Source organism: Callionymus lyra, chromosome 1, assembly GCF_982586985.1.
Source record: "Callionymus lyra chromosome 1, fCalLyr1.hap1.1, whole genome shotgun sequence".
NCBI classification, from domain to species: Eukaryota; Metazoa; Chordata; class Actinopteri; order Syngnathiformes; family Callionymidae; genus Callionymus; species Callionymus lyra.
This window is the reverse complement of record NC_141818.1, coordinates 6,171,699-6,198,550: the sequence shown is the minus strand read 5'-3', so window position 1 is coordinate 6,198,550 and position 26,852 is coordinate 6,171,699. Positions and strand designations below refer to the sequence as shown.

General features: G+C 41.1%; 2 protein-coding genes across 2 annotated transcripts; one reads left to right on the top strand and one right to left on the bottom strand.

The window, feature by feature from the left end:
- Nucleotides 1-220: 220 nt before the first annotated feature.
- Nucleotides 221-22,605, bottom strand: snx2 (sorting nexin 2). The gene is made up of 15 exons (XM_087790181.1): nucleotides 22,471-22,605; nucleotides 19,827-19,920; nucleotides 17,618-17,772; nucleotides 14,983-15,049; nucleotides 14,591-14,634; nucleotides 13,226-13,367; nucleotides 13,077-13,155; nucleotides 11,457-11,532; nucleotides 9,176-9,289; nucleotides 7,308-7,401; nucleotides 6,715-6,920; nucleotides 6,493-6,636; nucleotides 3,394-3,474; nucleotides 3,243-3,314; nucleotides 221-3,176 (listed from the first exon to the last, which is right to left on the bottom strand). Exons 1-15 carry the CDS (start codon nucleotides 22,567-22,569, stop codon nucleotides 3,126-3,128), a joined length of 1,518 nt encoding a protein of 505 aa, XP_087646307.1. The 5' UTR covers nucleotides 22,570-22,605; the 3' UTR covers nucleotides 221-3,125.
- Nucleotides 22,606-23,404: 799 nt separating this feature from the next.
- On the top strand, nucleotides 23,405-26,393 carry rnf214 (ring finger protein 214). The gene is made up of 6 exons (XM_087795828.1): nucleotides 23,405-23,811; nucleotides 24,052-24,263; nucleotides 24,332-24,465; nucleotides 24,530-24,758; nucleotides 25,277-25,486; nucleotides 25,557-26,393. The coding sequence occupies exons 1-6, from the start codon at nucleotides 23,676-23,678 to the stop codon at nucleotides 26,295-26,297; spliced, it is 1,662 nt and encodes a 553-aa protein (XP_087651954.1). The 5' UTR covers nucleotides 23,405-23,675; the 3' UTR covers nucleotides 26,298-26,393.
- The last annotated feature ends 459 nt before the right edge of the window (nucleotides 26,394-26,852 follow it).

Here is a 26,852-nt window from a genome sequence, read left to right as displayed (position 1 = left end):
CGATCCTTGTCAATAGTCCTGTGAGACAGGAAGTGAGTCCCACACAAGGAATCGTCGAGTCATTTAAGAAGGGGGTTCATCTCAGAGTTGAACCACCATGGTGAGGAAGCCCCAGGGCAGACCCAGGACCGGCTGGCGTGAGGGTAAGTATGGACTTCTTAACTACAGTCGCTGCCCCCTCGACCTGACCATAGACGGACCACAAGAAGCTCAAGAGACGTGTGAGATACATTCTTTTATTGTAATCACCAAATCAAGTCGAGGAATGGTCCGAGGAAAGCGGCTGAAGGTTCGTCGGGAGAGAAAGTGCACATCAGTGAAAAAGAGACAAAATGATTGGAGGAAATCGAGGATCACCCGGAAAATATAAAGTAAAAAAAAAACTCCAGTTCTTCAATCAGACAAGATCTTTGCAAGATCATTATAATCTGACAACAGTAAATGTTAAACACATTAATGAAGCATTGATTCCGACGATCGAAGTATTTACATCTGCAGCTGAATGTCCACAGACACACAAAAGCACACACAGACACACACAGACACACAACTGGACGAGCTGGTCCACAAAGTAAGAGTAAAAGAGTCCGACGTCTGCTCGACCCTCCACACATCGTTGAAGTTTTTTTTTACAAAAACATTTAAATGTACATGAAATGTTGCTCCACATGAAATGTTGAATCATTTATTTCCGCATCATAACACAAACCCTGGTGAAGAAATGTTGCATAGTTACAATTCTTATTAATGTAGCATTGTAACTTAGCATCGCTGTATTAATTAGCATTTCTTAGTGAAGCCAAAGGCTATAACATCGCATGTCATAGCGTCATTACATAATGTAGCATTGTGATGGCATATAACTTCATTATATAACCTAGCATTATGATGTCATAGCCTAATTATATAATGTAACATTGTGATGTCATTTAGTGTAACCAATAATGTAGCATTGTGATGTCATATAACTTCATTATATAACCTAGCATTATGATGTCATAGCCTAATTATATAATGTAGCATTGTGATGTCATTTAGTGTAACCAATAATGTAGCATTGTGATGTCATATAACTTCATTATATAATCTAGCATTATGATGTCATAGCCTAATTATATAATGTAGCACTGTGATGTCATTTAGTCTAACCAATAATGTAGCATTGTGATGTCATATAACTTCATTACACAACATAGCGTCATGATGTCATAACATCACTATATAACGCAATATTATGATGTCATAGCGTAATTATGTAATGTAGCATTGTGATGTCATATAACTTCATTATATAACCTAGCATTATGATGTCATAGCCTAATTATATAACGTAGCACTGTGATGTAATTTAGTGTAACCAATAATCTAGCATTGTGATGTCATATAACTTCATTACACAACATAGCGTCATGATGTCATAACATCACTATATAACGCAATATTATGATGTCATAGCGTAATTATGTAATGTAGCATTGTGATGTCATATAACTTCATTACACAACATAGCGTCATGATGTCATAACATCACTATATAACGCAATATTATGATGTCATAGCGTAATTATGTAATGTAGCATTGTGATGCCATATAACTTCATTACACAACATAGCATCATGATGTCATAGCATCATTATATAACGCAATATTATGATGTCATAGCGTAATTATGTAATGTAGCATTGTGATGCCATATAACTTCATTACACAACATAGCATCATGATGTCATAGCATCATTATATAACGCAATATTATGATGTCATAGCGTAATTATGTAATGTAGCATTGTGATGTCATATAACTTCATTACACAACATAGCGTCATGATGTCATAACATCACTATATAACGCAATATTATGATGTCATAGCGTAATTATGTAATGTAGCATTGTGATGTCATATAACTTCATTACACAACATAGCGTCATGATGTCATAACATCACTATATAACGCAATATTATGATGTCATAGCGTAATTATGTAATGTAGCATTGTGATGTCATATAACTTCATTACACAACATAGCATCATGATGTCATAGCATCATTATATAACGCAATATTATGTCATAGCGTAATTACATAATGTAGCATTGTGATGTAATAGCGTCATTATATAAAGTAGCATTGTGATGTAATAGCGTCATTATATAAAGTAGCATTGTGATGTCATAGCATGATTATATAGCATACCATTACAATTTCATAGCATGATTATATAACATACCATAATGATGCCATTGCGGTATTAAATAATGTAGCATTGTGATGTCATAGCGTCGTTATATAATGTAGCATTGTGATGTCATAGTGTCGTTATATAAAGCAGCATTGTGATGTCATAGCCTAATTATATAATGTAACATTGTGATGTCATAGTGTCGTCATATAATGTAGCATTGTGATGTCATAGTGTCGTTATATAAAGCAGCATTGTGATGTCATAGCCTCATTAAATGCTACATGCTACATGCTAGCCGTTGCTAACCAGGATCTGTTTTAGGTCGGACCACGCAGACGCTTCATCGTCTCGGAACGTAAAAAACAAAAACACACTTTGCCTTCACTTGCGATCATGCGGCAACTGACAAAAAAAACAAACTCTTACTTTGAAAGGACAGCAGCGGACGGAGACGTCCGAACACAAACGGTCAGTCGTTCACGCAGTTGACTCGCGATAGTTTCACAGCTCTAGGTGGCGCTCCACTGGAGTCGTAGCATGTTAGCACAGTAGCATCACCAGTGAAAAACATAAAAGAAGAAAAAACAATTTAATGAAGAAAAATGATCCGGACATAAAAGCTGATCACGTCTGAAAACAAAAACATGCCATAAAAGCTGCTGAAAGTGTTTCACTCGTGGGGCCAAATCAGAGTTTCACGGCAGGCGTTTCCAGACGATTGATTGGTTACACGGGAACGACAGAGAGGGGAAAAAAAAAAGGCGGAAAGTTCGGGAATGAACCCAGAGGTCAGTCTGGGAAACAACATTCATGTCGACGTGCGTCGTGTCGAGGGACTTGCTGCGGAGTTTGGGCGACGAGCCGCCGCCGCACCGCCATCGCCGCCGCTCGTCTCCAGCAGCACGGTCTCGCTGTGCCAGGTGCATGATGGGTAGTGCGTCTACGAGATGGCTTTGGCCTCGGGCAGGAAGGCTTCCCAGTACTTTATGAGCTGCAAGAGACGGAAGATGTTTCTTCTTCTTCTTTCTTTTTTTTTACGACTGTTTGTTTGAAGTACCTGCTGCTGCGTCTGGACCAGAGACTCCAGGTATTTGACGATGATGCTTTTAAAATCCTTCACTCGCTCTTTCTGCGAGAGACGTCAGAGGTTCTCGCGTCAGAGTGATGAAAACATAAGACTTTCTCTTTTGTGTTTTTCGTCGTCTCACCTCGAACCTGCTGACTTCTTTACGGATGGTTTTGGAGATTTGTTCAAAGTCTCGCTCGCCCTGCTGAACCTTCCCCTCCAGCTGCACAACAAACACAACAACAACAACACAACGTTCACACAGGAGGACCGGAACGACAACAATCAGGTTCAGGAGTTCAAAATTAAAATAAACTGAGGAAAAAGAAGAAGCAACATGGATGGATTCAAAATATGGAAAGATGTGAAGAAGAGTTTGACGCACAGACTGACAAAATATACACAAACACAAACACACAAACCCGCCCGCCAGTTTGTGTGTGACACACACACACATACAGAGAGAGGGAGACACACACACACACACAGTGTACAGAGAGAGACAGACAGATACACGCACAAAAACATACACACACTAAGCAACACACAAACAAACACACGCACAGATAAACAGACACACACAAAGTCACAAATGGACAGACACACACACTAAGACAGATAGATATACACACACATACAGTACATGTACACAAAGTCACACACAGGCACACAGAGAAAGACACACACAAACAAATGGACGGACGGACACAGACACAAAGTCACATGAAGAACAGTAACACACCCGCACAAACAAACAGACACACTAATAGACTCACACAAAGGACAGTAACACAAATGCACAAACAAACAGACAAAAACGAACACAGTAAAACATACACACAAAAAACGGACACACAGACTAAAACGAAGAATGTAACACACACGCACAAACAAAAAAACACAGACAAAAACGAAGACAGTAACACACACAAACAAACGGACACACATCGACACACAGACTCACACGAAGGAAAGTAACACTCTGCACAAATAAACGGACACACACAGACCAGATTCAGACTAAGGACAGTAACACACTCAGCGACAAATGGACACAAACAAAGTCACAAGTGGAGAGACACAAGCATAGACAGATATACAAACGCACAGACACACACACACACACGCACGCACACACACACACAGACGGGTAGGCGGGTCCTACCTCTTCAATTTCCTGGTTTGGGGGAAGCATGGCGGGAAAACGCAACAGAATTTAAAAGGCAGAAAAAAATGTCGAACTCGTTCTAAAAACAAGGACGTGAAGCAGCAACAACCCTTCGCCTGTCGAGTCGATTAAAGATCAATAACTACATTTTTTTTATGTTTAAATGTATTGGATATTTAAACTATATTTTATATATTATATATTTAAGTGATTAAAATTAACTATTTCTATTCTATAAATTGATATGTTGCATGAAAAATATAATAAATATTATTATACTTTCTTCATATTCTGCACCAAATACATTAAGAAAAGGATAATACATGACTTTAAACATTAGTTAAATATTAGATTATTAATAAAGAAAAATGCAGCTTTACCCGCAGTCTACCATTCTGACCTACAGGTGGCGCTAATAACCGCAAATCTGCCGTTTTGTAAACTTGTAATAAACACGTAGTAATAAGCCTTTGAATATAAAGAATAAAACGTGAATACATCTAAAATATTTAAATGCAATGTTGGTTAAAAAAAAAGAAAGATTGTATTTAATCATAAAGTGATTTGAGCCTAAAATGCGATTAAATAATTATCTTTAAGCAGATGCAAAGAAAAGCTGTGAACCCGTCAGCCCGGACTTTAACCTGCGGTCTGCAGCAGCGAGAGGTAAAACTCCTCTGACAGAGGGAAAAAAAAGTGTGTTTTCTCTGCCAGAGTTGTCAGGACGTGAACCCACATCAGTTTCCTGACAGGCGGCAAAACTCGGGGCGCAGAAATAAATGTTGGTTGTAACTCTACTGTGGACTGTCCTGGTCTGCAGCCTCTGACAGCCTCCCCCAAAACTCCCCCCTTCGTCTTCCAAAACCCCACGTCTGACAGCTCTTCTGCTCTAATGTGAAGACCCCCGACCATGCAGGCGCACTGTGAGGGTGTGTGTGTGTGTGTGTGTGTGTTGCTGCCTGACAGACTGCACTGAGGGTGAAATTGCGCAGTGACAGCTTCAACAGGCGCTCTAATAAAGTACTTTTCTTCTCTCGGCTGCTCGTCGTGTTCACTTCACGTGAAGTTCTGAAGAGGAAAAATCCCAAAAACATTTCTCACATGGCTGAGCTGCAGAGGTGCGCTTGTTTTACTGGACACAACAGGCCGCCGGGGAGGAACGTAGGGGGCGGAATAGAGGGCGGGTCATGGTGTAAAAACGTGTTACTGGTCAATTTGAATCGTGATTCAAAATACTTTTTTTACCTGTGTGTGTATTGATGAGTGTGTGTGTGTGCATGATTGTGTGTGTGTGTGTGCGTGCGTGCGTGTGTGTGAGTGCGTGTGCATGAGTGTGTGTGTGCATTAGTTTGTTTGCAAAAGTCTGGTGAGTGTGTGTGTGTGCATTAGTTTGTTTGCAAAAGTCTGGTGTGTGTGTGTGTGTGTGTGTGTGTGTGTGTGTGTGTGTGTGTGTGTGTGTATTAGTTTGTTTGCAAAAGTCTGGTGTGTGTGTGTGTGTGTGATTATGCACATGAGTGTCTGTTCGTGTTTGTGTGAACATGAGTGTGTGTGTGTTGATGTGTGGATGCGTGTGCATAAGTGTGTGTGTGTGTGTTCATGAGAGCGAGTATGTGTGTGCATGAGTGTGTGTGTGTGTATGCATTAGTGTTTGTGTGCATGAGTGTGTGTTTGCAAAAGTGTGTGAGTATCCACGAGTGTGTTTGTGTGAACATGAGTGTGTGTGTGTGTGTGTTGATGTGTGTGCACGAGTGTGTGTTTGCAAAAGTGTGTGTGAGTATCCACGAGTGTGTGTGCGTGTTTGTGTGACCATGAGTGTGTGTGTGTGCGTGTGTGTTGATGTGTGTGCATGAGTGTGTGCATGAGCTGGTGTGTGTGCATTAGTGTGTGTGTGTGCATAAGAGTGAGTGTGTGTTGATGTGTGTGTATGAGTGTGTGCATGAGCTGGTGTGTGTGCATAAGAGTGTGTGTGTGTGTGTGTGTGTGTGTGTGTGTGTGTGTGTGTGTGTGTGTGTGTGTGTGTGAATGTGTGTGTGTGAATGTGTGTGTGTGTGTCTGAGTGTGTGTTTCTTGCACCTCCTTGATCTCGTCTTTGGCCTGCTGAAGTTTCTCAGGTTTGTTGGTGAACTGCAGTTTGGCTTCAGCTTCTCGTTTCTTCTGCAGCAGCATCTGACTGTCCTGCCACTTCTGCCAAGTCTTCATGCGGTGGTCGAACACGCCCTGCTCTCACACACACACACACACATGGGTCAGTAACAAACACGGCCACCAGGGGGAGGGCTCTCAGAGGTCGGGCACCTTGACGGCGGTGATGAGTCGGACGTAGTCTCCCAGCAGCTCGGAGAAGAGGTAGAAGTCGGCGTTGGCCTGGTCCTGGTGCAGCTGGTCGATCTTCTCCTCCACCTCGGCTAGCTGGGACAGAGCACGGGACAGAGCCGTGTGGTCCTCGCTGTTGCCCAACATGGCCGCCGACTTGGCGAACTGCGCCGTGTTGACAGACAGTTCTGAAAGAATGGAGACGAACATGAGAGACTTCACTGATCAATTGTCTTATTTTATATTTGTTATCATCATGACTAGGGGTGTGTATTGGCAAGAATCTGGCAAGACTCTTAACTGCTTTTATTTGTTTTAAAACCAAACATCAGCTTTAAAGTCGACTGTATCCTCTCATCCTCAGTCATTGCCACGATCCTGTGTCATTTCATTTTTCCTTTACCTGCGCAGAATGTAATAAATGCTGACACCTAGTGGCTAGAAGTTTAAAAGTACATTTAAAAAATATAGAATAAAAAAATTGCGATATTCATGTATACATTTTCTTCAACCCCTAGTCATGACATCATCATGACGTCACCGTAGTGTCTTCGTGACATCATCACACTACTGACCTCTTCGGTGGCAAACCAACGATTCCACGCTGATGTGAAGTTTCCTCAACTGGACGTCCAGATTCTCAAAGTGTTGCTGCTTCTCTTCAAACCACTGACACACACATGAACACACATGAACACACACACACATGAACACACACAATTCATCACATCAGCACAACAATCTTCAGATGCTCCAAAATATGCAAGTAATTTATAGAGCGCTTTTCTAGATGTTGACATAAAACTATTAAAGTTTAGTACCATTAGAATATTTAATGTTGAATTTAACATTTTAAAAGTGTTGAAATGTAAAGAAATGTTTTTAAAGCATTTTCTATACATATAGGTTTTAATCTGTTTTGATTAAACAATTAACTTCCAATATTTGTGTATCTAAGAGGTTTACTTTATTCTTCTTTGAAATAATTGAATAAACAAGTTTGTAAAGTTTCTAATTGATTTATAATATTTTTTTTAAACATAGAGTTTGATGTTCTAATTGCTATTATTTAAAATTAATTTTCCAAATACAATTGTTTTTAATTCATAGCTTTTTAAATTCAACATAAAATTGTTTGTATTAATTAAATTGAATTCAATATACAACAAAAAACAGTAGATGGCAGTAGCAGCAATTTCACTAGCATTAGCAATAGCATTAGCATCAGTGCAAGTGACAGTAATGCTGTGTCCTAAATCGTGCACTTCTGCACTTACACTTATTATTTTGAGTGCACAAGTGCGTCCAAATTAACAGTGCGTGAAACTGTAGTGCGCAATGAGCACTAAAATGGCCCAAAAAAATTGAGGGTGGAAAGTGTCCGTAGATGCACACTCAATTTTTGACCGCCATCTTAGTGACGTAGATGACGCTAAACGGAAGCTACGTCACTGACGACGCGTCTTGTGAGCAGATTCCGGCGTAAATGTCTCGAGAAAACACTCTTTTTAATCACAAAACAACACAACGACAATAATAATAACAATGAAACACAACTTAATACTTGTTTCAATTGGTGAAGAGTGCTGTCAAGTGTTGGCAATAGTGTTCCAACAGCAGTGCTGTGTCTCAAATCGCATACTAGCGTACTAAAAGTTAGTATTTTTAGTACGTTAGTGTGTCTCAATTCTTAGTATGCGAAATTTAGTGCGCCATGCATACTAAATTGGCATACTAACACGCCCACAAAACTAGCATGGTTCGATGGACACTAACCATACTAAACAGCCGCCATTTTAGTGACGTTTTAAACGGAAGTTACGTCATATATAAATGCATATATATGCATATACTTAAATGTGTATTTTCAGCAGCAGTAGGAGGATAAACACGTCTTCGCTGCTGATACCAGCTTAAATATCTCGCGATTATTTAGATTCTCATATTTTTTCTTTATTTCTTTTTCCAAAGTTGCAATACGTGCTGCCAGCAGGTGTCGGCGATAGCGTTCAAACAGCTGCTTGAAACATCGTTAAATAGAAGTAGAAGAAGAAGCTGTCATGTGATTTCCGGTTAGTGTGTAGCTTCAGGGTTTGATTTGAGACATACTATCTGCGGAGAATTTGCGTACTAGTTAGTATGCATACTAAACTGATGCATACTAACTTCTAGCATACTAAGATTAGTATGCGATTTGAGACACAGCACAGGTTACAATCAACATTAAAAAGTAGTAGAAGAAGAAGCTGTCGAGTTATTTCTGGTAAGTGTGTAGCAGCAAAGTTTGATTTGAGACATACTACTCTGTGCACATTTGTGCACTGTCTTAATGTGTACTATAAACCAGTGCACTCGGAGAAGTGCGCGATTTTGGTACACAGCCCAAGTGTAGCTGTTGTCGTACTAACAGAGGGGAAGGAAGTACAGTGAAGTACAAACTCACCGAGTCCGACTCGTTCATCTTGATGGTCATCTTGTTCACGGCCTCGGCCGCCTTGTTGACCATCCTCAGGAGTCCGGCGCTGCTGAGGGCCTGAGTGCTGACGGCGCGAGGCAGCTACACACAAACACACACATTTGTCACGCGTCAACACAAACGCACAAACAAACAGCTGTTGTCGTCTTAACAGAGACCATTCTGGATTTGTGTACTTCTTGTTTTTAGGCGCTTGTGTGGAAAAAAAAAGCGTTTTCGGCTCCGTCACTCCGACGCAAACGTCAAGTTAGTCTACAAACACCCTCATTTCTCTTAATCCTCTCAAAGTTTACTTTCGGGATTTTACTACAAACCCCTATTATCCGCCCCCACAATCTCATTTACCAGAGGCCCGGCAGCGAGGGGCCGGCGGGGTCCCCGGGGCCGGCCTGACGAAGGCTAAATGAGAGGAGGGGCCGGGGCGGGGTGGTGGTGGGGGGGGGTAATAGAAATAGGTTTCAGTTGCAGCGGCATTACTCCCCCCCTACCTCCCCCCTAACCTCCCCCGACTCACCCCCTGAACGTTGGTTGTGTTTCATTAAGACGGCGGACGACACGCTCGGTCAAGCGTCCGAGCGATTCATCTGTTAAATCGGTGACACCGGGCCATTTGTTCTGGACCCAAACACTTTCCTAACTCAATCCCACCAGCAGGAGGGGGTGTAGGGGGGGGTCGAATAGGAGGGTGACAGCAGCAACCGGCTCCCAAGGATTTAGTGCAAGCGGAGGAACAGGTAACTCCGCGGACGCCGTTATTTGCTGCCGTGACCCGGTTAAGAGACGAGGATGAGTTTTTCACACGTGAGAGTCCAACAAGAGTCGCACACGTGTGGAATCATATCTCCGGACATCAATACCAGAACTAAAAATATACGCAGTAGTGGTGCGAGAAAACATTATACACTGATATATCGTTTTTGTCACAATACTGTATCGTTAATCAACATCACGATCGTTTTTTTTAACGTTTTTTCTTAATTTTATTTTGGCTTTAAATTTTATTTTTACTATAGTTATTTCATGGTTTATTTCTCTATAAAGTGTGTGTCATTTTTTATTATTATTGCAATTCAAATATTCTCGCTCGTTTATTTTTATGTTGCAATTAAACTTCCGGCCACTAGATGGCAGCAGTCATTGCGTCCTCCAGGGCTAAAGGAAACAATGAAATCCGGCGAGAGCCCAGTGTTGTCTGAGGACGAGAGGATACAGTCGACTCAAGCAGCTTTTAAACCTGATGTTTGGACAAATACTGATACTGATAGCAATACTACAAATGTATCCTTGTTCCTATAGTATTGCAGTGTATCGTAATATGTATCGCTTTGCCAGATTCTTGCCAAAACACTTCCATAGTCGACTCACATTCAAAAGTGTCTACGATATAAATAACTTTTTTTGAATGTACAATTAACATGCAAACAGCTTTTGGTCAGCTAAAAGAACAAGGAAACCATAGGGGATCCTGGCACTGACTGAGGACGAGAGGATACACTGGACTCCACCAGCTTTTAAAGCTGATGTTTGGACATATATATATATATTTTTCGTATTTCTTCAAGAGTCATGTGGTCTGTAAATTCTACAACACCAGAGTCAAGTACTCGACAATACTACACATACAGGTATATCCTTATTCCTAAAGTATCACAATATATAGTATCATTGTCCGTGTATTGCGACCTGTATGGTACTGCCAGACTCCCCGCCAGTACACACACCTAACCCACGTATAAAATATTGGAATGGACACATCAATTTATAAAAACCTCAACAACATAAATCTGTCACACGTATATAAAAGCTTTCCAAATGTTCAGTACGAGAAAACAAATTTGGGTGTTTAAAAAATAGTGTGAACAAATGGTCTCACACATAAAAAGCAAAGAAGACTAGACATAGACGGAAAAATAAATCTGTTTCGCACACTTGCAAGATATCTCGGAAAAAGGTCTTAAAACTCTGACACACACGTCTGTATCTCACACAGTTCAAGAACCCTCAGAAGAACGTCTGAATTAGTCGAGCAAAAGTAATGTCTTGTTCGCACACATGTATGAAACACCATCTTAAAGTGTGGACGGTTTCTGAAAATCTGTCCAAAATAAGTAGAAGACGTTTCCACACATCGCAGCACAGAATCCTTCCTAAGAAAACGCTCTTGTTCGCACACATCTACTTCACGAGGAATTCATCGACGCACTAGAAAGTATCCTTCCTTCATATACGATCGAAAAAGTGTCTTCACCTCTGAACTCTCCAGAAACTGCATGACGTCGGGATCCTTCAGCAGCACCGGGTGCTTGACGGTCCTCATCAGGTACCTGCGACACACACCACGAGTGTCAATGTTGATCGCACACAAACAACTGCTCAACTGTCAGCTAGCTGCTGGGAGTTTTACAAGTTGTAGTTTAAAAGTTGGTGTCTAATGAATCGATGGGTTCGGTGTTGTGTTGTGAGTGTGTGAGTGTGTGTGTGTGTGTGTGTGTGTCCATCAGTGTGGAGTTCTGCTGCTTTGAGCTGCAGTTACTGTCTCACTCTGACCTTCCTGTCAGTCAAGCACCAGCATCAGTAAAGGGCAGCAGAATGTCAGCCGCACCTTTCTCACTCACACACACACACACACACACACACACGCACAAAAATCAACGCAAACACACACGCAGCTGGTAGACAAATAAACATAGGTGTTGTGATAATGATGTATCTAATATTTGTGGTTTGACCTTTCCGACTGTAAAGTTGAGAGCAGGTTGACCTTCAGTACGACACTGTAAGAACGCACACATAGACACAAATGTGTGTTCACTGATCTGAGGTTTTTATAAATATAAATATTTTTTAAACATCGAGTTTTATTGTCCTGTAAACCAACTCTTGAGTCAATTTTTTTTTTGTGTCGTGTTTTTTCTTCCAGTTGTTGACTTTTGTTATTATTTAAATGTTAAAGATCCAGATCTTGTGACTCACGGATCGTCGTCATCATCATTGAATTAATAATAATGTTATTACCGTCGTCCATAATAATCCTCGTAGTCATCATCATGAGTTTTGTGTAGGTTTTAACTGATGCATTGGACTTTTTATTTAACTTAAATACACTTAAATATCCCAACATATTTTAGTAAAAATACCACATCGATATTCAACAGCACTGAATCGATATTTTAAATAATATTTGGGCTTTTAAATCATAATTATTCTATGGTGTGTTTTCCAATAAAATGTTTATATCATCTCAAAGTATACTAAATATTCACAGCATTGTTTTTGTGTTGCAATTAAACATCCAGCCACTAGATGGCAGCAGTTATTACATCCGCCGCAGCTCATGGACTGAGGACGAGAGGATACAGTCGCCTCCAGCTGCTTTTAAAGCGGATGTTTGGACATATTTTGGTTTAAAAAACAAATTAAAGCAGTTACGACTTCGTCAAGAGTCGATTTTGCAACATCAGAGTAAAATACTCGAACAATACTACAAATACATCCTTGTTACTACAGTATATCGTGTGGTTTGCCCCTGTATCGTGATCAGATCATATCGTCAGATTATTGCAAATACACACACACCCATTTCTTTTTAACAATCCACATTATCCACAAGTATAGAAAACATGCAAACTTTCCCCAAAATGTTTTGTTACTCATGTGCAGGTGAATCTGGTCTGTGTTTAGATGCTTCTTAACGGCTGTAGCTCGTGACGAAAAATAGGAAAAAACTTGTATTTGACTTCTTTCTTACATGTCTCAAACACGGACCAAGTCATGGACAAAAGAGAACTTATATATTCAGAAGTATAAGGATATAAGGAGTAATAATGATATCCATGTAAAGCTCTGTGGAGGTTCAAGGTCATCGTACCTCTCCAGCGCCAACCTCCTCTTCTCCACAAAGTCGTTGGACGACTGGTCCTCCTTCCCGACCTTCACCTTCGTCATCCCTGCTCAGAAGGAGGCGCTGGTCAGCGGAGCAGGAGCAGGAGGAGAGAGGCGGAGAAGGAGAAAACTTACCCACGATGCTCTTCTCCGGCGCCGGTGGGACGATGTAGCCGATGTGGAGGTACTTGGAGGCCAGTTTACTGTGGAGGCCCAGGAAGTCGCTGAACCGTCGCTTCACCGAAAACTCGTGGAGGTTGAAGATGGTCATGGAGGTCTAGAGCGAGGGAAGAGGAGGTCGATATATATATCAGGGTAGTGAGAAAAAAACGGATACACTTAAACATCGCAATATTCTTTTTTGTGATACTGTTTCGATATTCAAAGGCACTGTATTAATAAATAAATAATACATAAAAAAAAAAAAATCTAACTTTTTTAAAATCATATTTATATTATGGTGTATATTTAATTAACGCGTGTATTAAATAAAATAATTGTTGATCACAATGTGTCATTAGCCAGGAAATCAAGCAAGATCCCGGTGATGACTGAGGATGAGAGGATACAGACTCCTGATGTTTGGACATATTTTGGTTTCAAAACACCGGAGTCTAAAGTACAATAATAAGTACAGTCAATAATAGGGCTGTGTTAATTGGCAAAAATCTGGCAATACATATTACAATACATAAGACGTTTCTATTTGTTCAGGCTTTTCCTTGAATTTCTCGAACTCCTGTGTTGTTCTCGGTGTTGTCTTGATCTTTGAAGTATGTACTGTTTTGAGTATTGTTTTTGATTGTTAAAGCGCTTTGTGACCCTGGTCTCGAAAAGCGCTATATAAATATATATTACTTACTTACTTACTTACAATACGATATATTGCGATACTGTAGGAACATGTATATTGTTTCCTTGAAAGGAAACATTTTTTTTCTGGCTTTTACATCAAAGCAATGAGCAAATACTTTCTCTGATCAAATGTGAAAGTGTTTGTAGGAAAGTGCTTCTTAAAATATTAACCAAAATGAGTCCAAACATCTGCTTTTTCACTCATTGCTGCCCTTTCCCCTGGTTTTGTTGTTACTTTGTCACGGAGGAAATGACGAGTGTTGCCAACTAGTGGCAGGAGGTTTAATTGCACCACAAAAATGAATAAACGCCGTGAACATTTTAGAGTTAATTGTTAAAGAAAACATTGAATGATTGTCTTTTATACACGCACTATTTGAATATAAACCAAAAAATAACTTTGAATTAAAATAAAATATTATTGCAAAGGTTAGAAAAAAAATATATAGTTTTTTTTAATATCCATACAGTGCTGTTGAATTATGATACAGTATCAGAAATACAAATGTCTCAATATATCATTGTATCAATGTTTTCTTACGCCCATAATATATATACATATATTATATATATATATTTAGCCGCACGAAGAAAATAAATAATGTATTCTGTAAACTTTAACCTCTGGTCTGGAGGAGAACTCACCTTGGTGGTGACCTTGTAGGCCATGTAGGCGTTCATGCCGTCACCTGCAAAGAAACATGTTTTCGTCATGTTTGTGTTTAAAAAAAAAGATGAAACTCATTTCAAGATTGTTGGTCACAAGACAGAAAATCTTCGACCTCGTGTGAACTTCAAATTCACAAGACAGAGACATTCAAGAGCGGAATAATCGGATTATCCTCGACTGCGAGTGTTGATCACGAATCAACATTTGTTCTTTTGTTCCTTCTGCATGAAAATATCAAACACACAAAAGCTGCTACAGTTCCTCTTCGCTTCTTTGACGATGAAACGATTCTACGACGACTCGGACACAAACTGTTTCAACATTTTTACTTCTCAAGGTCTGCTGTTGTGTCAAATCTTCAACTCACCCACTTTCTCCGGGTCTGACACGGAGATGTTGATGTCGAAGGAGTCGCCTCCCTCCTCCTCCTCCACCTGGAACAAAACAAACACAAGCTTTCAACGAGGCAAAAACAACACACAATATTAGAGAACACACACTAAGACACCAGCATACATTACATACTTAAGACAACATGAAGGAATCACAAAACTATCAGCTACTATCACACTTTTAACAAGATGGAGTTACGAAACACAGTAGTAACACACAAAAACGGACACACAGTAAAACAAGAAAAGAGATATAGAAACACAAAATACACAGGACAAGGGAGATACGGTCACCCAACACACATTATAAAAGACTTACAGTAACACAACACACATAAAAAAAAGCAAAAAGCAATACAAAACACAGTATAATGGACACAAAAGGGACACACGGTTACAAAACACACTATAAATCATACACAGTAACACAACAGAATAAAAGGAAAACACATAATTCACTATAAGTAATGTAAAGTAACAGAAACAACCTTCATAATGAAGACATTCATTCAACACACACTTTGAAGGACACACAGTAACACAACATGCAATAAAATCGACATAATAACACGATGAAAAAAAACCAAACACTATTTAGGAAACACACCAACACAACCCACAATTAAAAGAACACAGTAACACAAAACACACTTTAAATTAGACAGGGTAAAAAAATAACACACAATAAAAGCCACATTTACACAATCAACATTATAAACAACACACACTTACAGAACAAACACACACACACTACACATCAAATACAGTAACACAACATGGATGATAAGACAAATAAACACACGGCAAACAGCATCAAAGAAACTATAAATCACATACAGTAACACAACAGACTTAAAGGGACACAAATCAACACAACAAACATCGTAACAAATTAGTACAACACACTATTATGGACACACACTAACACAATACAAACTATAAATCACACATAATATATAACCAAATAAAGGGGACACACAACACACACAATAAGACACACACTGCAAAAGAAAAACAGTAACACAACACACACTAAAAATGACACCGACACAGCACACACACTATAGGTCACACACTATTGGTCACATACAGTAACACAACAGACTAAAATGGACACAAAGCAACACAGCACACACTATAAGGGACACACAGTAACACAACGCAAACACACACTAAAATAGACACTGACACAGCACACACACTATAGGTCACACACTATTGGTCGCATACAGTATCACAACAGACTAAAATGGACACAAAGCAACACAGCACACACTATAAGGGACACACAGTAACACAACGCAAACACACACTAAAATAGACACTGACACAGCACACACACTATAGGTCACACACTATTGGTCACATACAGTAACACAACAGACTAAAATGGACACAAAGCAACACAGCACACACTATAAGGGACACACAGTAACACAACGCAAACACACACTAAAATAGACACTGACACAGCACACACACTATAGGTCACACACTATTGGTCACATACAGTAACAACAGACTAAAATGGACACAAAGCAACACAGCCCACACTATAAGGGACACACAGTAACACAACGCAAACACACACTAAAATAGACACTGACACAGCACACACACTATAGGTCACACACTATTGGTCACATACAGTAACACAACAGACTAAAATGGACACAAAGCAACACAGCCCACACTATAAGGGACACACAGTAACACAACGCAAACACACACTAAAATAGACACTGACACAGCACACACACTATAGGTCACACACTATTGGTCACATACAGTAACACAACAGACTGAAATGGACACAAAGCAACACAGCACACACTATAAGGGACACACAGTAACACAACGCAAACACACACTAAAATAGACACTGACACAGCACACACACTATAGGTCACACACTATTGGTCACATACAGTAACACAACAGACTGAAATGGACACAAAGCAACACAGCCCACACTATAAGGGACACACAGTAACACAACGCAAACACACACTAAAATAGACACTGACACAGCACACACACTATAGGTCACACACTATTGGTCACATACAGTAACACAACAGACTAAAATGGACACAAAGCAACACAGCCCACACTATAAGGGACACACAGTAACACAACGCAAACACACACTAAAATAGACACTGACACAGCACACACACTATAGGTCACACACTATTGGTCACATACAGTAACACAACAGACTAAAATGGACACAAAGCAACACAGCCCACACTATAAGGGACACACAGTAACACAACGCAAACACACACTAAAATAGACACTGACACAGCACACACACTATAGGTCACACACTATTGGTCACATACAGTAACACAACAGACTAAAATGGACACAAAGCAACACAGCCCACACTATAAGGGACACACAGTAACACAACGCAAACACACACTAAAATAGACACTGACACAGCACACACACTATAGGTCACACACTATTGGTCACATACAGTAACACAACAGACTAAAATGGACACAAAGCAACACAGCACACACTATAAGGGACACACAGTAACACAACAAACACACACTAAGGACGCGTCACCAGGTTCTCAGGTGAGCAGCCACTGACCTCGTCGAAGGACGAGTGTGTGAACATGTCGTCGTGACCCAGGCGAGGGGTGAGGACGGAGGTCGGGGGAGTGATGGGGGTGATGGCGGGGGAGGGGCCGTCCGACAGCAGGACGTCTCTCTCCGGACTGTCCAGAGAAACTTCCTCCGTCGCCTCTGAGGGACACAAAGATGCTGTCAACACAGTGTGTGTTTGTGTGACGCTGTGTTTATTTGTTTGTCTGTGTAACGTTGTGTTGATGTGTGTGTTTGTTTCACTTTGTGTCGACATGTGTGTTTGTGTAACGCTGTGTTGATATGTTTGTTTCAAGGTTGTGTTGATGTTTGTGGTTGTGTAAAGTTCCATTGATGTGTGTTTGTGTAATGTCGTCTTGACCTGTGTGTTTGTGTAACGTTGTGTTCACATGCGTGTTTTGTGTAACTTTATGTTGACATGAGTGTTCGTGTCCACCTTGGGTTGATGAGCGTTTGAGTAACGTTGTGTTTACATGTGTGTTTGTGTAACGTGTTGACCGGGTGTTTGTGTAATATCATGTTGACATGCGCTTGTGTAACGTTGTTTTGATGTATGCGTTTGTGTAACGTTGTGTTGACGTGTGTTTGTCCAATGTCGCGTCAATGTGTGTGTTTGTGCAATGTCGTGTTGACATGCGTTTGTGTAACGTTATTTTGATGTATGCGTTTGTGTAACGTTGTGTTGACGCGTGTTTGTCCAATGTCGCGTCAATGTGTGTGTTTGTGCAATGTTGAGTTGACATGCATTTGTGTAATGTTTTTTTTGATGTATGCGTTTGTGTAACGTTGTGTTGACGTGTGTTTGTCCAATGTCGCGTCAATGTGTGTGTTTGTGCAATGTTTAGTTGATGTGTGTTTTTTTTTAAATGTTGAGTTGATGCGTTTGTTTGTGTAACGTTGTGTCTACATGTGTGTAACTGTAACGTTGTGTTTAAATGTGTTTTTGTGCAATGTCGTGTTGATGTGTGTGTTTGTGCAATGTTGTGTCTACACGTGTGTTAGTGTAACATTGTGTCTACACATGTGTTAGTGTAACGTTGTGTTTATAATTGTGTTAGTGTAACGTTGTGTCTACACATGTGTTAGTGTAACTAATGTATACACGTGTGTTAGTCTAACTAATGTCTACATGTGTGTTAGTGTAACGTTGTGTCTACACGTGTGTTAGTCTAACTAATGTCTACACGTGTGTTAGTGTAACGTTGTGTCTACACGTGTGTTAGTGTAACGTTGTGTCTACACGTGTGTTAGTGTAAGGTTGTGTCTACACGTGTGTTAGTGTAACATTGTGTCTACACGTGTGTTAGTGTAACGTTGTGTCTACACGTGTGTTAGTGTAACGTTGTGTCTACACGTGTGTTAGTGTAAGGTTGTGTCTACACGTGTGTTAGTGTAACGTTGTGTCTACACGTGTGTTAGTGTAAAGTTGTGTCTACACGTGTGTTAGTGTAACGTTGTGTCTACACTTGTGTTAGTGTAACGTTGTGTCTACACGTGTGTTAGTGTAACATTGTGTCTACACGTGTGTTAGTGTAACGTTGTGTCTACACGTGTGTTAGTGTAACATTGTGTCTACACGTGTGTTAGTGTAACATTGTGTCTACACTTGTGTTAGTGTAAGGTTGTGTCTACACGTGTGTTAGTGTAACGTTGTGTCTACACGTGTGTTAGTGTAACATTGTGTCTACACGTGTGTTAGTGTAACATTGTGTCTACACTTGTGTTAGTGTAAGGTTGTGTCTACACTTGTGTTAGTGTAACGTTGTGTCTACACTTGTGTTAGTGTAACATTGTGTCTACACGTGTGTTAGTGTAACATTGTGTCTACACTTGTGTTAGTGTAACGTTGTGTCTACACGTGTGTTAGTGTAACGTTGTGTCTACACGTGTGTTAGTGTAACGTTGTGTCTACACGTGTGTTAGTGTAACGTTGTGTCTACACGTGTGTTAGTGTAACGTTGTGTCTACACGTGTGTTAGTGTAACGTTGTGTCTACACGTGTGTTAGTGTAACGTTGTGTCTACACGTGTGTTAGTGTAACGTTGTGTCTACACGTGTGTTAGTGTAACGTTGTGTCTACACGTGTGTTCGTGTAACGTTGTGTCTACACGTGTGTTAGTGTAACGTTATGTCTACACGTGTGTTAGTGTAACATTGTGTCTACACGTGTGTTAGTGTAACGTTAACATCTCCACCTGCGAACAGATCTTCGGGGTCATCGTCGAACAGACTCTCTTGTTTGGGTCCGTTGGTTCGGACGTCTTCCACGTGGAGACTCGCGGGTCCAGACTGAAACCAGAGAGTCACATGATCAGGAGACGTGAACCTGGACCACATCTGTACGAGACACATCTGCACGCCGCAAGGAATGCCGACTCCACAGATTCCACGCAGGATCATCCATATCCTGCCCGAGCTGCTGGACTTCCTGTCCCGGGTCCAGGAAGTGGCAGCTGAGGGGTCGGAGATAGCGCAGGCTGGTTGTGAAATGACTGTTTGATTCTGGGGAAACAGATTCTGCTGAGTGGACAGAGAGGAAGGAGGTGACACACTCGTCCCGTCATGACTCAACACTAGGGGGCATCGACTAGATGGGTTGAAATAGTCTTAAAAAAGTAAGAAACTATCACACAGACTATTGTAAACAAAATAATAACATTTTAACCCCTTCATCATTTTTTACCTTCTAATTTTCTTATTGTTTTGTACCAATGTTTATTGTTTATGATACATTATAATTATTTTATTTATTATTGTGATTATTTTACGGTATAATTTAAAAAAAATGGTATTGTTATTTATTTATTATTGTTTTTGTTGTTATTTTAAATATGTGTACTGAATCCTTATACAATATGAATGTTTGTTTAATCTCATTTTGACAACTAAAACGTCCCTAATGTGGGAAGAATAAAAGTGTATCGTTCATTTATTCAACGTCAAATTACAGTTATACGCAAACACATTTATATTCCTATATACGTCTAACTATAACGTGCCAAAGCTACACTCATTATTTCAATATATTTACAACAACTTACCACTTTTAATGTACTTCGTAACTCTTGATTGACGATAACTATTACGCTATTTGTAACTAGCCTGCTAACTTTGGGAGCTAGCATGCTAACAACGGTCATCCTGTCATTGTCACAGTTATAATGGTTAGTAGATTTTAGTTGAATGTACACAATTCATGTGTGTGTTTGTGCATTTGTTGTGTGCGTGTGTGTGTGCGTGTGTGTGTACAAAAAAACATCAGTTAGAATTTCACAACTTCATCAGAATCCTGAATGCAACAGTTCAAAAGTTCCTTCCTGGTCAGCACTTTTATGACCAATGTGTGTGTGTGTGTGTGTTGTTGTGCGAGTGTGGGGGTGTCGTGTGCGCCTCTGTGTGTGTGTGTGTGTGTGTGTGTGTGTGTGTGTGTTGTGTCCGCAGTTGCGTGACATCCTCTGTGCAGCTTTGCGAGTGTTTTTCACGATGCGAGTTACACTCCTTACATCAGAGTGTATGGTGACCTCTGACCTCTCTTCCTCCGTGGATGTTGCTGATGTGCAGCAGTTTCTCTCCGGTTGACCCTGAACTCCTTCTTTATTTTCTCAAACAATGATTAGAAGATAAAAAATATATACAGTTACACTTTTTTAAATATGTTAAATTCACTTAACCCTGACCTCTTTTGGGCTTTCATGTTTGTTTTTATTTATTAAAAAAATAATAATGGTCCAAAAACACATTTAAAGTCTTTAAAAAACAAGTTTAAACCTCAACTGGTTAAATATGTTGCAGCTATTAAGTAAGTAAGTAAGTAAGTAAGTAAGTAAGTAATATTTGTAAGGCATTAGAATCCTGGGAAGTATATATCAATATTTGTATGGGGCCACATTATATTGAATTAAATTCAAACTTAAAATAACGAACTGACCAAAATAAAGAGGCCTAATATGAAGGTAAACTAATAAAATTATTATAGTAATAATAGTAATAATGATGAACGAAGCTACATCTGTAATAAAGTATAGTATCAAATATGTATTTGATTAAAACGTTCCTAATATAAATCTTCAACTATGAACAATATTAATAATAAGTCGTTTTTTTTCCCCCCCAATTGTAAAAACAACAAATAATCAATTGAAAAGAAAAAAGGCCTTCAACAAATATTTTTAACAAGTTATATTTAGAGTTCAACTATTGATCGATGACTAAAAAAGCGTAAAATACAAGAAGGCCACATAAATACATTAAAGGGGACGAACGTTTACCAGGTCTGGCCTTGTAGCTAAAAAACACATCTTGAATAAACAAACTTTAATTGATTCCATTTGTATGCAAGTCTGTAAACTGTTCTCCTTGGCAGAGGTATGCGCTGACTCAGTGCTTCTGCTGTTTTTTTTCTACATCATGATGACCCAGAGCGAGCATAAGTCAGCATGAAAACCAGGATCTTTACGAGTCATTTAGGAAATAAAAACTAACAACTTTTGAGTCAAAAACTTCCCCCACGAGGGCCAGACAGTGACGTATAGTCACCTGGTGGTCATAATGTTTTGGAAACATCTTGAAGGAAACACCTGTGTTTCACACCTGGCGGAAAAATAACGTAAAGCATTCTTCATAAAAAGAGCTCAACGCTCACCTGCGTGACTGTCACCTGACCCAAGGCAAACACACCTGACGCTCACCTGCCGCCGCGACGTCGCCGCGTTTCCCCAAAACCATCGAGACTAAACGGCACCAGAATCAGACCCAGACCCCGACCAAGACCCCGACACTCCCATCCGAGGGGAGCCATCACACCCTCGGCCTCCTCCTCTTCCAAACCCCGGGCCTCACCTCCTGTGCCGCGGCCGGCTCCGGGAACAAGTCCTCCGCGTCCTCCAGCTCCTGGAAGTCGGTCTGGTCCGGCGTGTGGTCCCGGGCTGGGTCCGCCATGGTCTGCGGTGGAGGGTAAGGAGGGGGGAGGTCTCGTGGAGGCGGCAGCGGGGACACAGGGACTCAGACGCGGCCGGGAAACAGTCGACTGACAGCGGGGAGGCGAGCGAGGAGGGGCGGGGGGGAGTCAGGAGGTTTCTCCCGGATCTGTCACGTGACGAGGAGGGAGACCTGACGGGGGAGCAGAGATGAGTGGTGGTGGTGGAGAGAGGTCTCACTCTGTGACGGAAGCGATACAAGTCTACACTGAAAATAACAAGAAAAGTTTTTTCTTTTTGCGAAATACAAATATATATTTAAACACATATATATATATGAATACAAAATATATATATATATTCGCACATCCACAAAAAAGGGAATTAATAATTTGTTTTCAAAGGAAAAATATTCAGCGAGAAAAATGTATTTATATGAAAATTTGTCTATAAAAAACTGTAAAAAAAAAAGGCATAATTTAGTGTTGCTACGACAGAAGTGTGTATTAAATGCTATAAACCCATGTGTTTAAAATTATTCCCTCTTTCTTTATTAACTATTTACTTTCTAAGTTGACGCCGCACTAACTTTAAAAAAAATGTAATTAATCGTTTATTATTGATGTCTTTAACATTTTATGTGTTTTATTTTCCTACATTTTTAAAGCGACACTGGACTAAAAAAATATGTCATATCGCACCATATATTTTTTATAATAATTATTATTTATTTTAAAAAAAATGTAAATAAGCGTTCTTATAAATAAACTGAATTAAAAAAAAACATTGAATTAAGACTGATTTTTGAAGATTTAGAGAAAAGACACAATGGTGATTTAAAGATGTGATAATAATGATCGTATTGTGTATTTTGGGGCTTGAAGCTAACTCCGTGTTGGAGACTGACGTTATGATTTAATATACGATCTTTGTTCAAGCGGTACCTTGTGGCTTCGCTTGTTTCACCCGGATCGTTTTAAACAACCCACATGTTGAAAAAACAAAACAGACCAGACCAGAAGAAGTACTTGTTCGAAATCGAAACTGCAACGAAGACAACGTTTTTCTTCATTTTTCCTTTGGAAAAAATACTTTTCTAGGGATTTTAAATCCCTAATTTGTTATCGCATGGAGGCTCACGGGAGCACAGACAGCATGTGTTCCGCGGGAAGTACTGAATATCTCGACAGGGATTCAAACTTCTGCGACATCATGACGGAGCTCGGCCTGGGAGGAAGAACGCAGCAGGTTGAGATCCCACAAGGTACAAAAAATATATTTTTGCTAAACAATATCCGTGAATCACGGTGTTTTATTATGTCTCAAAATATATATATATATATAATTTATTTTTTTAAATCAATAACTTTCACAAATGTACGTTATTAAGAAAGTTTTTTGATGGAATTCATAATTTAAAGTTCAAGTTTTTTATGGCAATAACTGTCTTCGTTCCTCTGCATTTGTAGAGTTCAACCTATTTTAAGTTTTGTTTCTGTTGAAGCGAGTCAGGCGGTCCAGACGGACGTCGGCACCGTGGAGTCGACCGTGAACACCGACCCGGACTGGGAGGAGAAGATGGCGATCCTGTTGGCGCAGAGCAAAGAGATGGCGGCGCAGCACGACGAGCTGATGGCGAAGCAGTGCGGCGACGACCGCCGGTCGCAGATCGAGCAGCTGCAGAAGAAGAAGCTGGAGGCCACGCGAGAGAACCAGGTGACCTACGGGAACCCGTCGTCGGTGCGACACGATCTGAGATCTGAGAGTCTTTCTTTTTTCTTAAGGCTCTTCAGGAGAAGCTGCACTCTGTGAAAGTGAAGCTGCAGCTCAACAACTCGAAGTCCACAAGGAAGAACTTCCTGACCAAGAAACAGGAGATGAACTCCGAGAAGATTCAGACGGAGGAGGAGAAAAACAGGTGAGACGCCGGCGCCCTCCCTCCGTCACGACCCGGTTCTTACTCTTCTTCATCCTCCTCTCAGGTTGACCAATGAGCTGGAGGAGAAGAAGGGGAAGTTGGAGCTGCTCCTGGAGGAGCAGCGTAAGGAGCAGCAGAGCCGGCGGGAGGGGCTGAAGCTGCTGAGCGAGGAGGCGGAGCAGCTTAGGAAGGAGGCGCAGGAGGCGGAGCTTCAGGCCCTGAAGGACGAGGTCGTCGCCGTGGAGATGAAACGAGATGCTGCCATGTCCTGTATAGAGTCCTGGATGAAGGAGGTAGAGTGAAGGAGTCTCTCCAAGATATACTACAATATTGCGCTGTTTTTTAGTTTTTTCAAGATACCATATCGATATTTAACAGTACGGTATTAAGTGGCCTGTTTTGAACATGTTGTTTTCACGGGTTATATTTCAAAAAGGTGTGTGAAAAATAAAATAAGTTGATTAAAATATATATATTTACCATTGACCGCAAATATCAACAGCTTTTCTTTTTTTTTTTTGTTGCAATTAAACTCCTGGCCGCTAGATGGCAGCTGTCATTATGTTCTCCACAGCTAAAAGAACAATTAAATCCTGGAGATGACTGGGGACGAGAGGATACAATAGCTTTTAAAGCTGATGTTTGGACATATTTTGGTTTTAAATCCAATTGTAGTAGTTACGACTTTGTCAAGAGTCATGTGGTCTTTATATTCTGCAACACCAGAGTCAAGAACTCGACAAACTACAAATATATCCTATAGTATCGCACACTATTGTGTTGTTAAAGTCATTTTGCTTTCACTTTCCAGTTGAGAGACTACCTGATCAACCTGCAGGTGGACTTCCCTCAGCAGTACCAGCAGGAGAAACTGAGCTGGGACAAGAAGGAAGCCGCCGTCCGCAAGAACATGGCCGAGCTCCAGAGTCGCTACCGAGACGTGCTGAGGCTTCTCCAGGAGGGTCGAGGGTTGGAATCCCTGCCCAGGATCAACATGCCCCAACTGCCGCAAATACCCACGGTACAACTCAAAGTCCGAAACACCCCGAAGATGGTTCACTTGTTTCACTTTTTGGTATTTTGTCTTCCAGGCCGACCTGATATTCAACCAGCTCACCAATTCTATAGTGGAGCCGGTCCAGGTCCCTCAACCCATCCCGCCCCACATGAACCCTTTCTTTATCAACCCAGCAATTCGGTTTCTTCCACCACCTCATCTCCAAAATCTGCCTCCGTTCCAGCCTCCATTTCCCCGGCACAACTTCCCACCGCCCCAGTTCCAGCCCACGGCAGGGATCCCCCCTCTGCATCCTCTGGAGTCCCGTAACCGGGCAACCCCGTCGCCCACCAACACCCCCTCTCCTCCAACTCTGCCCACCAACCAAGCGGCTTCAGCGGCTCCGTCCCAACCCACTTCCAGCGCTGCCGGCAGTCTGGAGAAAATCCTGGAGAAGCTCGGCGCTCGTTTCCCACAATGCAACAGGACCCAGCTCACGTCGCTGCTCCAGCAGGTGAAGGCGTCTCGCAGCACCTTGTCCGGTCTCTTCATCGACGAGGTGGTGGAAGAATGTTGCAAATTCGCCCAGAAAGATGGGTTCCTCGCAAGCATCGACCGTTCCAACGCCGCCGTGGGTCCGATCCAACGACCGCCGCCAGCGGACATCGGCCATCAGGGCGCCGCGGCCCGGAAGCTGTGCCTCATGTGCCAGAACTTTGTGGACTCGGAGAGTCGGTACCCGCTGAGCTGCAGCCACACGGTCCACAGAGAGTGTATCAGGACCTGGCTGCAGTCCAGCAAGAACAACCCCTGTCCCTTCTGCCCGGCCAAGTAAGACTATCTTACCGGTTTCCACTTTGGTCCATCGTTAGGTTTATTCTTTTTCCCCAAAAGTTGATTTTTTATTTGTAAATAAAATGAACCAATCATTGTTGAGTCTCTGTTCGGTCCCTCAGGAGTGACGTCTAACCAAAACATCTGAGTAATCATCTTGACTTCATCAAAATAGTGGCCTAAAGACCTCAGCCATAGCCGGTCTCGGATTCCACGATCCAGTTCAGGTTAGCCATGATCGCCTACAGTGCTTTAGCATAGTGATATCATCGCGCTAATGGCTACATAAGCCCAAAACAAAAGATCGGTAGGACAGTAGAAGCAGAGGTTTTTCACCTCCTATAAAAAAACAAATACATCCTGGACTGAAGTGGTTTATCACCCTGTACACAAACTTTTCCTGAAATTGTTTAGTACCCCCCCCCCCCCCCGCCCTCCTGCAACCCGTGAAGAAAAGTATCAAAACTGCTTTCAACAAATCAAGTTCTGGCCTGAAGAAGGCGCGTAAACAGCCTGGATAAGCGACATAAGCACTCAGAGACACAGCCAATTGCTT

Coding starts and splice junctions, on each gene's coding strand:
- snx2 (XM_087790181.1), bottom strand. CDS start 22,569: ATGGCGGACCCAGCCCGGGACCACACGCCGGACCAGACCGACTTCCAG. Junction 17,773..19,826: donor CCCCGAAGATCTGTTCGCAG/GTGGAGATGTTA, acceptor TGTGTCCCTCAG/AGGCGACGGAGGAAGTTTCT. Junction 13,368..14,590: donor CCTACAAGGTCACCACCAAG/GTGAGTTCTCCT, acceptor CCCTCGCTCTAG/ACCTCCATGACCATCTTCAA.
- rnf214 (XM_087795828.1), top strand. CDS start 23,676: ATGGAGGCTCACGGGAGCACAGACAGCATGTGTTCCGCGGGAAGTACT. Junction 24,264..24,331: donor AGGCCACGCGAGAGAACCAG/GTGACCTACGGG, acceptor TTTTTTCTTAAG/GCTCTTCAGGAGAAGCTGCA. Junction 25,487..25,556: donor AACTGCCGCAAATACCCACG/GTACAACTCAAA, acceptor TTTGTCTTCCAG/GCCGACCTGATATTCAACCA.